The 13757-nt window shown below is 54.1% G+C and overlaps 1 protein-coding gene across 1 annotated transcript in view; it reads left to right on the plus strand.

The window, feature by feature from the left end:
- DYNC2I2 (dynein 2 intermediate chain 2) overlaps nt 1-13442 on the plus strand; it is a 31482-nt gene extending 18040 nt beyond the window's left edge. The window contains exons 7-9 of the mRNA XM_075323010.1: nt 6820-7052; nt 12717-12874; nt 13173-13442. Of these exons, the coding sequence (XP_075179125.1) occupies nt 6820-7052; nt 12717-12874; nt 13173-13402 (621 nt within the window). The 3' untranslated portion in view covers nt 13403-13442. The remainder of the gene's footprint in view (nt 1-6819; nt 7053-12716; nt 12875-13172) is intronic.
- The last annotated feature ends 315 nt before the right edge of the window (nt 13443-13757 follow it).

A 13757-nucleotide genomic window follows, 5' to 3' on the forward strand; every position in this document is an offset into this window, starting at 1 on the left:
CGACGCCAGTGACTTCGGCCTCGGTGCGGTGCTCAGCCAGGTGGACTCTGCGAGCCAAGAGCACCCAGTCTTGTACCTGAGCAGGGAGCTGTTACCAAGTGAAGTGGCCTATTCCACGATGGAAAAGGAGTGCCTGGCCATAGTGTGGGCCCTGCAGCGTCTGCAACCCTATCTATACGGGCGCCACTTCATCGTGGAGACGGACCACAATCCCCTCAGCTGGTTGCACACCGTCTCTGGGACGAACGGGCGATTGTTGCGATGGAGCCTTGCGCTCCAGCAATACAACTTCACCATTCGCCACAAAAGGGGCCGGGACCACGGTAACGCAGACGGGCTGTCCCGACAAGGAGAGGTCGCGGACGGGCGCACGGGGGAACACCGGAGTGTGCTGCCCCCTAGCGCCCTCAAAAGGGGGGAGGTGTGAGGCAAATCCTGGGATATGAAGAGGAATTATGATTGCCAGTCATAATCGCTCTCATCACTCCCTGGCAGTGCCCCCTCCCTTCTTGTTCTCAATGTCCACCATCTGGGAAGGTGTCACATCCTAGCAACACATCCCATGGCCATCTCCTGTGATATGGAGATTAGATGATGTGGGAACAATGGACACAGGATGACTCCCTGCCGTGACCCTGTGGTAGGGGCTGCTATCTAATTAGCAAGGCTATGGAAGTATCCAGACAGGACGACTCCAGTAAAATATGGTTCATATCTCGCAAGCCATATTTCCGATAAATATGGCAACCATAAAAATGGTGTCTCTGCATGCGGACGATGCTGGCACACCTTTTTTATGGGAGTAGGACATTGGGAAGTACCCCAGGCGTGATATCAGCCAATGGGGAACTAGTAGACAAGTCATGAGTCCTCTCGTTCTGTAGCTAAATTCATAACTGTCACAATGAGAGCGTTGGCGTCTGCCTACGACGCTCCCAGGCCAAGTTATGGCCATATCCCCTGTTGTGGATATTGTCCATAACTCCAGCCAGGGGTGGAGCAGTGCTCCCTCTGAGGTCACTAAGGTAGGAGGGGACCTGGATTTGCCCAGGTTGATAACCCTACTTCGGCCATTTTCCAGTGTTCTTTCGCTGGGGGTCACGTGTAGGAAACATCTGTGGGAAGGATCCTAGAAACCTGGTCTACAGCGCCCCCCTGTGGCCAGACGCACAAGGTAACTGCTGGAACTGTGTATGCCTGTTTGTAAACCATGCTTTATCTGTAACTGTACTCTGACATAACTGTATATTCTGTAGATTCCCTATTGTATATATTGTAGTTCTAGTGTGCTTTAGGCTGATTAAATTATATAATTAATCTTGGGCTGTTCTGTTATCTCGATCTTGAATCCCACGTCTGTGTGTTCGGCTCATAGTTACCGTGAAGCGGTTGGTGGCAGCGAGTTGTGCCAAGGATTATTGTGGGGAGGCCAGTGAGATTCGGGGAGGTTTTATATATTCCGCCCGCGGAGGTCGGGGGAATATATACCCTACTCTCACCGGGGACCCTTCAATAATCGGCATAAGTAGTATAGCGGCCTCCTTGCTTATTGTCGGGCAATTCCATAATTGGCCTGACTATAAGAGGGGCGCTAGAGAGCGCGTCACGTGCTCTGTCTGTCGGTCAGGAGGCATAAAGGAGGGGTGACCCCCACTTGTTACCCCCCGATTGTGACGTACTGGTAGCCAGCGCGGGGGATTTCTGAGTGACCCCCCCGGTGGTTCGTGACAGCACCCTTAGCCTAATACTTGGTTGCACAACCTTTAGCCAAAATAACTGCGCACAACCGCTTCCGCTTCCGGTGACCATCAATGAGTTTCTTACAATGCTCTCCTGGAATTTTAGACCATTCTTCTTTGGGAAACTGCTCCAGGTCCCTGAGATTTGAACTGCCATTTTGAGATCTCTCCACAGGTCTTCTATGGGGTTCAGGTCTGGACTCATTGCTGGCCACTTTAGTAGTCTCCAGTGGTTTCTCTCAAACCACTTTCTAGTGCTTTTTGAAGTGTGTTTTGGGTCATTGTCCTGCTGGAAGACCCATGACCTCTGAGGGAGACCCAGCTTTCTCACACTGGGCCCTACATTATGCTGCAAAATTTGTTGGTAGTCTTCAGACTTCATAATGCCATGCACACGGTCAAGCAGTCCAGTGCCAGAGGCAGCAAAGCAACCCCCAAAACATCAGGGAACCTCCGCCATGTTTGACTGTAGGGACTGTGTTCTTTTTTTTGAATGCTTCTTTTTTTTTCCTGTAAACTCTATGTTGATGGCTTTTCCCAAAAAGCTCTACTTTTGTCTCATCTGACCAGAGAACATTCTTCCAAAACATTTTAGGCTTTCTCGGGTACGTTTTGGCAAACTCCAGCCTGGCTTTTTTATGTCTCGGGGTAAGAAGTGGGGTGTTCCTGGGTATCCTACCATACAGTCTCTTTTCATTCAGACGCCGATGGATAGTACGGGTTGACACTGTTGTACCCTTGGACTGCAGAGCAGCTCGTGAGAACATAAAAACACTTTATAATACTCACCTAACGGTCGCACGGTTGGCCATATGGGCATCTCCGGTGGCGGCGCCTCTCCTTTCGGACATCTTCTGAAGCCTGGGTGCATGACGCGTCTATGTCATACACACTCGCTGATTCTGCGCAGGCGCACTACAATACTTTGATCTGCCCTGCTCAGGACCTGAATGCCGGCGAGTGTGGATGACGTAGACGCGTCATGCACCGTGGCTTCAGAAGATGGAGGACGAAGATGGCCGAAAGAGGCGGTGCCGGCATCGGAGGACGAAGATGGAGGAAAGAGGCGGTGCCGGCATCGGAGGACGAAGATGGACGAAAGAGGCGGTGCCGGCACCGGAGGACGAAGATGGATGAAAGAGGCGGCGCCGGCATCGGAGGACGAAGATGGACGAAAGAGGCGGTGCCGGCATCGGAGGACGAAGATGGACGAAAGAGGCGGTGCCGGCACCGGAGGACGAAGATGGACGAAAGAGGCGGTGCCGGCATCGGAGGACGAAGATGGACGAAAGAGGCGGTGCCGGCATCGGAGGACGAAGATGGACGAAAGAGGCGGTGCCGGCACCGGAGGACGAAGATGGACGAAAGAGGCGGTGCCGGCATCGGAGGACGAAGATGGACGAAAGAGGCGGTGCCGGCACCGGAGGACGAAGATGGATGAAAGAGGCGGCGCCGGCATTGGAGGACGAAGATGGACGAAAGAGGCGGTGCCGGCATTGGAGGACGAAGATGGACGAAAGAGGCGATGCCGGCACCGGAGGACGAAGATGGATGAAAGAGGCGGCGCCGGCATTGGAGGACGAAGATGGACGAAAGAGGCGGTGCCGGCACCGGAGGACGAAGATGGACGAAAGAGGCGGTGCCGGCACCGGAGGACGAAGATGGATGAAAGAGGCGGTGCCGGCACCGGAGGACGAAGATGGATGAAAGAGGCGGCGCTGGCATCGGAGGACGAAGATGGACGAAAGAAGCGGCGCCGGCACCGGAGGACGAAGATGGATGAAAGAGGCGGCGCCGGCATCGGAGGACGAAGATGGACGAAAGAAGCGGCGCCGGCATCGGAGGACGAAGATGGACGAAAGAGGTGGCGCCGCCATTGGAGGACGAAGATGGACGAAATAGGCGGTGCCGGCACCGGAGGACGAAGATGGACGAAAGAGGAGTTGCCGGCATTGGAGGACGAAGATGGACGAAAGAGGCGGTGCCGGCACCGGAGGACGAAGATGGACGAAAGAGGCGGCGCCGGCATTGGAGGATGAAGATGGACGAAAGAGGCGGTGCCGGCACCGGAGGACGAAGATGGACGAAAGAGGCGGCGCCGGCATTGGAGGTCGAAGATGGACGAAAGAGGCGGTGCCGGCATCGGAGGACGAAGATGGACGAAAGAGGTGGTGCCGGCACCGGACAACGGAGACACCCATATGGCCGACCGTTAGGTGAGTATTATAAAGTGATTTTTGTGTTCTCACAGCGGCCTGGGCTCTTATATACAGTGTTCTAACATACTGTATATAAGAGCTCGGTGGTGGTGGCTGCAGCGTATAGGCTAAAAGAGTGGTGACCAGTTCCCTTTAATGTCCACCAAATTTCTCTAATGCAGGAAGGAGGGGGGCACACATCGGAGAGGGGCTTCAGCCTCCATCTGCATCATCATCATTCACCCGCTCTCCATCTTTTTTGACCGCTTTCTGCAATTATTGGATCACCTGATCCTTCTCCCCCCCCTAATGGTGGCTGTCACCCTCCGCAGACCCTCCTTCCTTCCTCTCCATTGGCTTTCCTCTTCATGGACGGGAGCCTCTGAGGTTCTGAGGACCCCCTTGGTCTCTTCTTGGTAAGGTTCGGGAGCCCTTCTGCCGGTATCCTCACAGACGGCGCCATAACAGGGTTTTCTCAACCATCCACATTTGAACCTTCTGCCTAGTACTCGAGCAAGGATGCGTGATAACAGGTGCTTTATTATAACTCAGCCTGTGAACATGTGTCTACAAGGAGCATATTTGACGTTTCGGTCTTTTAATACGACCTTCATCAGAGTCACACAGAGTTTAATCCAAGGCTGTGATCTAACAGATCTAATGCCCTTATCATCTCTCACAATGATCTACTGTAGAGGTGTATACTGTTCTTCCCAACAATCCCACTTCAAGGATAAGATCTATTATTAAGGATACTTTAGAACCACTTAAAATCAGGTCGGGGCGGCACGGTGGCTCAGTGGTTAGCACTGCAGTCTTGTGGTGGCTCAGTGGTCAGCACTGCAGTCTTGTGGTAGGTCAGTGGTTAGCACTGCAGTCTTGTGGTAGGTCAGTGGTTAGCACTGCAGTCTTGTGGTGGCTCAGTGGTTAGCACTGCAGTCTTGTGGTGGCTCAGTGGTCAGCACTGCAGTCTTGTGGTGGCTCAGTGGTCAGCACTGCAGTCTTGTGGTGGCTCAGTGGTCAGCACTGCAGTCTTGTGGCGGCTCAGTGGCTAGCACTGCAGTCTTGTGGCGGCTCAGTGGCTAGCACTGCAGTCTTGTGGCGGCTCAGTGGTCAGCACTGCAGTCTACGGTGGTTCAGTGGTTAGCACTGCAGTCTTGTGGTGGTTCAGTGGTTAGCACTGCAGTCTTGTGGTAGGTCAGTGGTTAGCACTGCAGTCTTGTGGTGGCTCAGTGGTCAGCACTGCAGTCTTGTGGTGGTTCAGTGGTTAGCACTGCAGTCTTGTGGCGGCTCAGTGGTCAGCACTGCAGTCTTGTGGTGGCTCAGTGGTTAGCACTGCAGTCTTGTGGCGGCTCAGTGGTCAGCACTGCAGTCTTGTGGTGGTTCAGTGGCTAGCACTGCAGTCTTGTGGCGGCTCAGTGGTCAGCACTGCAGTCTTTTGGTGGTTCAGTGGTTAGCACTGCAGTCTTGTGGCGGCTCAGTGGTCAGCACTGCAGTCTTGTGGCGGCTCAGTGGTTAGCACCACAGTCTTGCAGCACTGGGGTCCTGGGTTCAAATCCCACCAAGGACGTCATCTGCAAGGAGTTTGTATGTTCTCCCCGTGTTTGCGTGGGTTTCCTCCGGGTTCTCCGGTTTCCTCCCACACTCCAAAGACATACAGATAGGGACTCTAGATTGTGAGCCCCAATGGGGACAGTGTTGACAATGTATGTAAAGCGCTGTGGAATTATTAGCGCTATATAAATGAATACAATTATTAATTAAATTAATTAATTAAATTCTTATAGACATTAAGGTCTTCGATTATTTGTAAAAGAAGGATCCTATAATCCCTATATTTTTTGTGCTTCCCAAAGTCCATAAACGCTTGGATAATCCCCCAGGTCGGCCTATTGTGACAGGAACTGAGTCTGTTTTGTCCCCTTTGGCCATTCTATTAGAGAGAATCTTGACTCCCTTAATCAAAAAGTCAAGATCTTTCCTTTTGGACACAGGAGATTTTCTTGATCTTATTCACAATTTAAAGTCTATTCCACGAACGCATTTTTAGTCACCCGGGTCGTGGGACGCTTATACCCCTCCGTCACTCATGATCAGGGCATTACATCTGTTATTAAACTATTATCTGATGATAACTTTGATCCAGAAAAACTAAAATTCTGTATTGACTTACTCAATATTGTATTAAGAATTTTTTTTTTCTTTTTCAGGATACGTTTTATTTGCAAACGCAAGGTACAGCAATGGGGTCCAATGTAGCCCCCCCCCCTATGCAAATTGTTATATGTCATATTTTAAAGAAGAATTAATTTTTTCCCATAACGCATTTCAATCACATGTTTTATGTTGGTGAAGATATATTGATGACATATTTTGCATATGGGGGGGCTGATTGGATTCCTTGCTGGCCTTTCATCAGTATCTGAAGAGCATATGGCCAGATCTTCAATTCACCCTTCAATATGATCAGAATCGTGTAAACGTTTTGGATACTGATCCTGCGGTGCATTCACAGCCTTTGATTAAACTCTGTGTGACTCTGATGAAGGTCGTATTAAAAGACCGAAACGTCAAATATGCTCCTTGTAGACACATGTTCACAGGCTGAGTTATAATAAAGCACCTGTTATCACGCATCCTTTTGAGGATTTATACTAAGGATTGGGGCCCTGTCCTGGCACCGTACATTAGCTGAGTGCCGCATTTCTTTGATTAGAATACTTGTGCCTAGTAGCCATGCCGCAGGACGATCACATGCCCGTCTGGGCCTCGTAGCCTCACTGGTTCATCATTGGCCATTGATGCTGGTGACCGATGATGGCATACCTATGTTTTTCCCACTTTCCCTCATTACACGTATCTGTGTCCATGTCTCCTTGCAGCACGGCCGAGCTGACACCGCAGTGGGGGTGACGTGCCTCTCCCCATCACATTTTGATCCGAGTATCTTCGTCGTTGGAGTAGAAGGCGGCTACTTGCTGAAGTGCTCCTCGGCCGTCCAGACAGCGGCCCTGACCAACATGGCTTCCTCCATTCCACTGAAGGCCCCAGCCCAGTTTACCTTCTCTCCCCATGGAGGACCCGTCTATTCTGTTGACTGCTCACCTTTCCACAGGTAAGAAACACTGCTGCAGTAGACGTAAGAATGCCTAAAAGAATCCGCTCCATAAGCTCCATCCTCTGCGTTCTTCATTACTCGAATTAGTTCTGGTCCAAGATTATTTTTTGGATCAGAACTGAACATTTGTTTCACCATAAGCTAAGGAGACCCCCCCCCCTCCTCCCAGATGACCACCACTTACAAAATAAGCCTCCTTTTTTATTATCTCATGTATTATTGGGGGGGAAGCAGAAGATTGTAGGTTTGTGCTAGTGCCTCTAGGAGGCGATAAACAAAGTGTGCTCCTGTGACACCTCCACCGGAGGCCGACCCCCTCTGCTCCTGGGACATCTCCACCGGAGGCCGACCCCCTGCTCCTGGGACATCTCCACCGGAGGCCGACCCCCTGCTCCTGGGACACGTCCACCGGAGGCCGACCCCCTGATCCTGGGACGTCTCCACCGGAGGCCGACCCCCTGCTCCTGGGACATCTCCACCGGAGGCTGACCCCCCTGCTCCTGGGACATCTCCACCGGAGGCCGACCCCTGCTCCTGGGACATCTCCACCGGAGGCCGACCTCCTGCTCCTGGGACATCTCCACCGGAGACCGACCTCCTGCTCCTGGGACATCTCCACCGGAGGCCAACCCCCTGTTCCTGGGACATCTCCACCGGAGGCCGGCCCCCTGTTCCTGGGACATCTCCACCGGAGGCCGACCCCCCCCCTGCTCCTGGGACATCTCCACCGGAGGCCGACCCCCTGCTCCTGGGACACGTCCACCGGAGGCCGACCCCCTGCTCCTGGGACATCTCCACCGGAGGCTGACCCCCCTGCTCCTGGGACACGTTCACTGGAGGCCGACCCCCCTGCTCCTGGGACATCTCCACCGGAGGCCGACCCCTGCTCCTGGGACATCTCCACCGGAGACCGACCTCCTGCTCCTGGGACATCTCCACCGGAGGCCGACCTCCTGCTCCTGGGACACCTCCACCGGAGGCCGGCCCCCTGCTCCTGGGACATCTCCACCGGAGGCCGACCCCCTGCTCCTGGGACACGTCCACCGGAGGCCGACCCCCTGCTCCTGGGACGTCTCCACCGGAGGCTGACCCCCCCTGCTCCTGGGACACGTCCACCGGAGGCCGACCCCCCTGCTCCTGGGACATCTCCACCGGAGGCCGACCCCCTGCTCCTGGGACATCTCCACCGGAGACCGACCTCCTGCTCCTGGGACATCTCCACCGGAGGCCGACCTCCTGCTCCTGGGACACCTCCACCGGAGGCCGACCCCCCCTGCTCCTGGGACATCTCCACCGGAGGCCGACCCCCTGCTCCTGGGACACGTCCACCGGAGGCCGACCCCCTGCTCCTGGGACATCTCCACCGGAGGCTGACCCCCCTGCTCCTGGGACATCTCCACCGGAGGCTGACCCCCCTGCTCCTGGGACACGTCCACCGGAGGCCGACCCCCCCTGCTCCTGGGACATCTCCACCGGAGGCCGACCTCCTGCTCCTGGGACATCTCCACCGGAGGCCGACCTCCTGCTCCTGGGACATCTCCACCGGAGACCGACCTCCTGCTCCTGGGACATCTCCACCGGAGGCCAACCCCCTGTTCCTGGGACATCTCCACCGGAGGCCGGCCCCCTGTTCCTGGGACATCTCCACCGGAGGCCGACCCCCCCTGCTCCTGGGACATCTCCACCGGAGGCCGACCCCCTGCTCCTGGGACACGTCCACCGGAGGCCGACCCCCTGCTCCTGGGACGTCTCCACCGGAGGCCGACCCCCTGCTCCTGGGACATCTCCACCGGAGGCTGACCCCCCTGCTCCTGGGACACGTCCACCGGAGGCCGACCCCCCTGCTCCTGGGACATCTCCACCGGAGGCCGACCCCCTGCTCCTGGGACATCTCCACCGGAGACCGACCTCCTGCTCCTGGGACATCTCCACCGGAGGCCGACCTCCTGCTCCTGGGACACCTCCACCGGAGGCCGACCCCCCCCTGCTCCTGGGACATCTCCACCAGAGGCCGACCCCCTGCTCCTGGGACACGTCCACCGGAGGCCGACCCCCTGCTCCTGGGACGTCTCCACCGGAGGCTGACCCCCCTGCTCCTGGGACATCTCCACCGGAGGCTGACCCCCCTGCTCCTGGGACACGTCCACCGGAGGCCGACCCCCCTGCTCCTGGGACATCTCCACCGGAGGCCGACCCCTGCTCCTGGGACATCTCCACCGGAGACCGACCTCCTGCTCCTGGGACATCTCCACCGGAGGCCGACCTCCTGCTCCTGGGACACCTCCACCGGAGGCCGGCCCCCTGCTCCTGGGACATCTCCACCGGAGACCGACCTCCTGCTCCTGGGACATCTCCACCGGAGGCCGACCCCCTGCTCCTGGGACACGTCCACCGGAGGCCGACCCCCTGCTCCTGGGACACGTCCACCGGAGGCCGACCCCCTGCTCCTGGGACGTCTCCACCGGAGGCCGACCCCCTGCTCCTGGGACACGTCCACCGGAGGCCGACCCCCTGCTCCTGGGACACGTCCACCGGAGGCCGACCCCCTGCTCCTGGGACATCTCCACCAGAGGCCGACCCCCTGCTCCTGGGACACGTCCACCGGAGGCCGACCCCCTGCTCCTGGGACGTCTCCACCGGAGGCTGACCCCCCTGCTCCTGGGACATCTCCACCGGAGGCTGACCCCCCTGCTCCTGGGACACGTCCACCGGAGGCCGACCCCCCTGCTCCTGGGACATCTCCACCGGAGGCCGACCCCTGCTCCTGGGACATCTCCACCGGAGACCGACCTCCTGCTCCTGGGACATCTCCACCGGAGGCCGACCTCCTGCTCCTGGGACACCTCCACCGGAGGCCGGCCCCCTGCTCCTGGGACATCTCCACCGGAGACCGACCTCCTGCTCCTGGGACATCTCCACCGGAGGCCGACCCCCTGCTCCTGGGACACGTCCACCGGAGGCCGACCCCCTGCTCCTGGGACACGTCCACCGGAGGCCGACCCCCTGCTCCTGGGACGTCTCCACCGGAGGCCGACCCCCTGCTCCTGGGACATCTCCACCGGAGGCTGACCCCCCTGCTCCTGGGACACGTCCACCGGAGGCCGACCCCCCTGCTCCTGGGACATCTCCACCGGAGGCCGACCCCCCTGCTCCTGGGACACGTCCACCGGAGGCCGACCCCCTGCTCCTGGGACATCTCCACCGGAGGCCGACCCCCTGCTCCTGGGACATCTCCACCGGAGGCCGACCCCCTGCATCTTGCAGGCATTTTACGTTCTTATTAGTTTATCTTTTTCTTTACCCCTTTTAAGTGGGGAAAGATGGCAGAGAGTGGGGCCGATTCATCGAGGCTGGTCAGCGCTCGCTCACGTTGGGACAGTCTTGATGGAGTAGAAGAAATGCCGAATTTGTTAAGAATTTGCCGCTTCTTCTAAGGGCAATAAAACACTACTCCAGTCAGAAGCGGGAATCCTATAAAAGAGCCAAGAAATAAAGAGGCAAGACTCAAAATGATCAAGAAAACCTACAGCGTAAGGAGCGAAACACAAAGTAACTGCCGAATGCAGAGGACGGGGAGGAAAGTGCAGCAAATAGAAGCAACACGTGTTACTGGAGAAGAAACGCACGACGGCCTCAGGTATCGATATAGTATCATACAGCAGAAGCGGGACGACAGGGCAATGGCCAAATGATTGATTGCAAAGTAACGCTATAGATCCCAAAGTGAGTACACCAAAATGGCGTAAAGGAAAACCCGAAACACAAGTGTGTAAAGATTATACCGTGAGGATAGTCGCAAAGGTTTGCTTTGAAGGTAGGTAATATCTAATATATAAAGGTGTGTGTGTGTATCCGTGTGTGGCATCTGCACCGTCGCAGCTACAGCCACAAAATCTTGCACACTCACACTTCTGGACCCAGAGAGCGTCATAGGCTATGTTTTGAGGGGAAATTTGTAACCCCGTGCTTTACAGTTATTCACCAAAAAACCTGCCTCCATTAAAGCGAATGGAGCTGGGAGCCACAGTGCAGCCAGAACTTCAGAAGAATGCGCAGCCACGCCCTTATATGGAATGTTGGCGTGTCACAATGCAGCCAGGGAAAGAGACAGACACAGACAGGGAAAGAGGCAGACACAGACAGGCTAAGAAACAGACATAAACAGGGTAAGAGACAGACACAAAGAGACAGACTGACAGGGAAATAGAGGGAAAGAGAGAGACAGGTTAAGAGACAGACACAGGGAAACAGACAGACAGGGAAAGGGAGTCAGGGTAAGAGACAGACAAAGACAGGTAAAGAGACAGACAGAGGGAAAGAAAGAGAGGGAAAGACAGGTAAAGAGACAGACAGGGAAAGTGACAGAGATAGATAGACAGGGAAAGAGATTGAGACAGAGGGAGAAAGAGACAGTCAGAGACAGACAGAGATATATATACAGAGGGGGAGACAGACATTATACTTACATTTCTATTTGTTTTGTGGTGTTTGTGTGCAGAATACATTTTTGTTAATATATTCTATTTTGTTAACAGCAGTTATTAACCCGGGCGAAGACGGGTAGTACAGCTAGTAAAGGTTAAATGTTCATGGTGAATGTGGACAGGAGTAAGTAGACCAGAAGGCACAAAGACACGCGTTTCGCATAAATGCTTCTTCTGGGGAGTGAAGTATTTTCAATTAAAAATGTGTTTTATATTTCCAGCGTTTGGCTCCATACTCGTCACTCTATAGGTTTTACAGCCAAAAGCGCGTATACTTTTCAGGAATCAGACGGGTGTGACCACGCATTGTAACTACAGCTTATGCCCAATTTGGTAGAGCGCTATAGTGGCCTAAAAAAATCCAAAAGTTGCTACATTTTCAAAGCTCCAGTTTTGTGGTGTAAAAGCTTTGCTGAATCGGCTCAGATTTCTTTCTGAATGTGGGGGGTGAACAATGCCGAATTATGTCACAATATGCCCAGGTATAAGAGATTGCACAGCCGAGGGGGTCTTGCCACGTCTCCGCACAGATCCACTTGGCTGCGTTCTCCCTTCACCTGGACAAGGTGGTCCTCTTTCCTTCGGAAGACATTACCCTTCCTTCTTACTGTCCCTCGCCTGCTACACCCTGGGGAGCGCTTGCTCCATTATTTAGAGGTGGTAGTCGCCCATGTGCTTTACCCCAGGCGTTCTCCTCTCATCATCCTGAATGGCCCAAACAAAGGACTCCCAATACCCATTGTCACAATAGACCCCCGGACCAGGATGGCCACAGGCGAGGTGTATTATGGCCCCCCACTCCACCAGGGGCCTTCTGGCTGCAAAGTGGTCTCACCAGTTCCTCAGTGCTACACTTTGCATTTGGTGGCCACAAGATCCTATGAACAGCGGTGACCCTACTGACTCTGGCCATCTCTGCAGTTAGTGACGACCTGTAGATGTCTTCGGGGGGACCCAGCCCCCATTCATTTTGTTTTTAGGGTTACATAGTTGCGCCATCTGCTTTTTGGTGTAGACTTAGTGACTGCCCCCTAGTGGCAGCCGCCTCTTATCCCAATTTCTTCTATAAACTGCAGTATATATATATATATATATATATATATATATATATATATATATATATATATATATATATATATATATATATATATATATTTTTTCTGGATGTGTTTTGTAGGAATCTCTTCCTGAGTGCCGGGACGGACGGCCGCGCTCACCTGTACTCCATGCTCCAGGAGACCCCACTCACTTCTCCGCAGCTCTCCCAGAAATACCTCTTTAGCATTCGGTGGTCTCCCGTGCGCCCCTTGGTGTTTGCAGCAGCTTCCGGAGAAGGTAAGATGTGCGGGACACAGCTGTAATATTAGTGGGGTTCATTAATACATTTGAGTAGAGGGGGGCTACATGGTCATTGATCAGAGTATTGCAATGCACCATAATGGAAGTAAATAAGCTGACAACGCTGCAATATGCGAGGTCAGAACAGGACCATAAAAATTGGACTGTTTTTTTTGCAAAAATCAGGTTGCAGCCGGTCCTTGCGGTGCATTGCATTACTGCAGGATTTGGCCAATGAACGTGAGATATCTTGTAGATAGCGTCATTGTTAACGGTCTATTATTTTGCCAAAAAGGAGACGTTCTGCTCTTTGATTTTGGAAAAAGCTCCCAGAAGCCATCACTCAGCATAAAGCAGACGTCCAACGAGAAGCCCGTTCACTGCCTGGAGTTCAACCGAGCCCAGACCCAGCTCCTGGCGTCCGGGGACGGGACCGGTGCCGTGAAGATCTGGCAGCTGAGCACTGACTTTACAGAGCAAGGAGCGCGAGAGATGGACGTCCTGGATGAGCTGGCCACGGACTGATCCGGCATATAAATCGGTGAATAAACGCTTATTTATGGGATTCAGAATCTGTTTATATTATACTAGAAGGTGGCCGGATTCTACGCATCGGGTATTCTAGAATTTACGTATTGTGTAGTTCATGTATGATTTTTGTTATATATATATATATATATATATATATATATATATATATATATATATATATATATAGATGTTGTTGTGTGTAGTTACCAAAGTGTTTGTGTAGGGGCTGTACATGTTCTGGGTGTTGTCTGGGTGTGACGGGGGGTGAGAGCGGTGTTGTATGTGTGTTGCGTGTGTTGCGTTGTTTGTGGAGCGCTGTGTGTCTGTAGCGCTGTGTGTTTGTAGCGTT

The sequence above is a fragment of the Anomaloglossus baeobatrachus genome, chromosome 9 (genome assembly GCF_048569485.1).
Source record: "Anomaloglossus baeobatrachus isolate aAnoBae1 chromosome 9, aAnoBae1.hap1, whole genome shotgun sequence".
Taxonomy (NCBI): Eukaryota; Metazoa; Chordata; class Amphibia; order Anura; family Aromobatidae; genus Anomaloglossus; species Anomaloglossus baeobatrachus.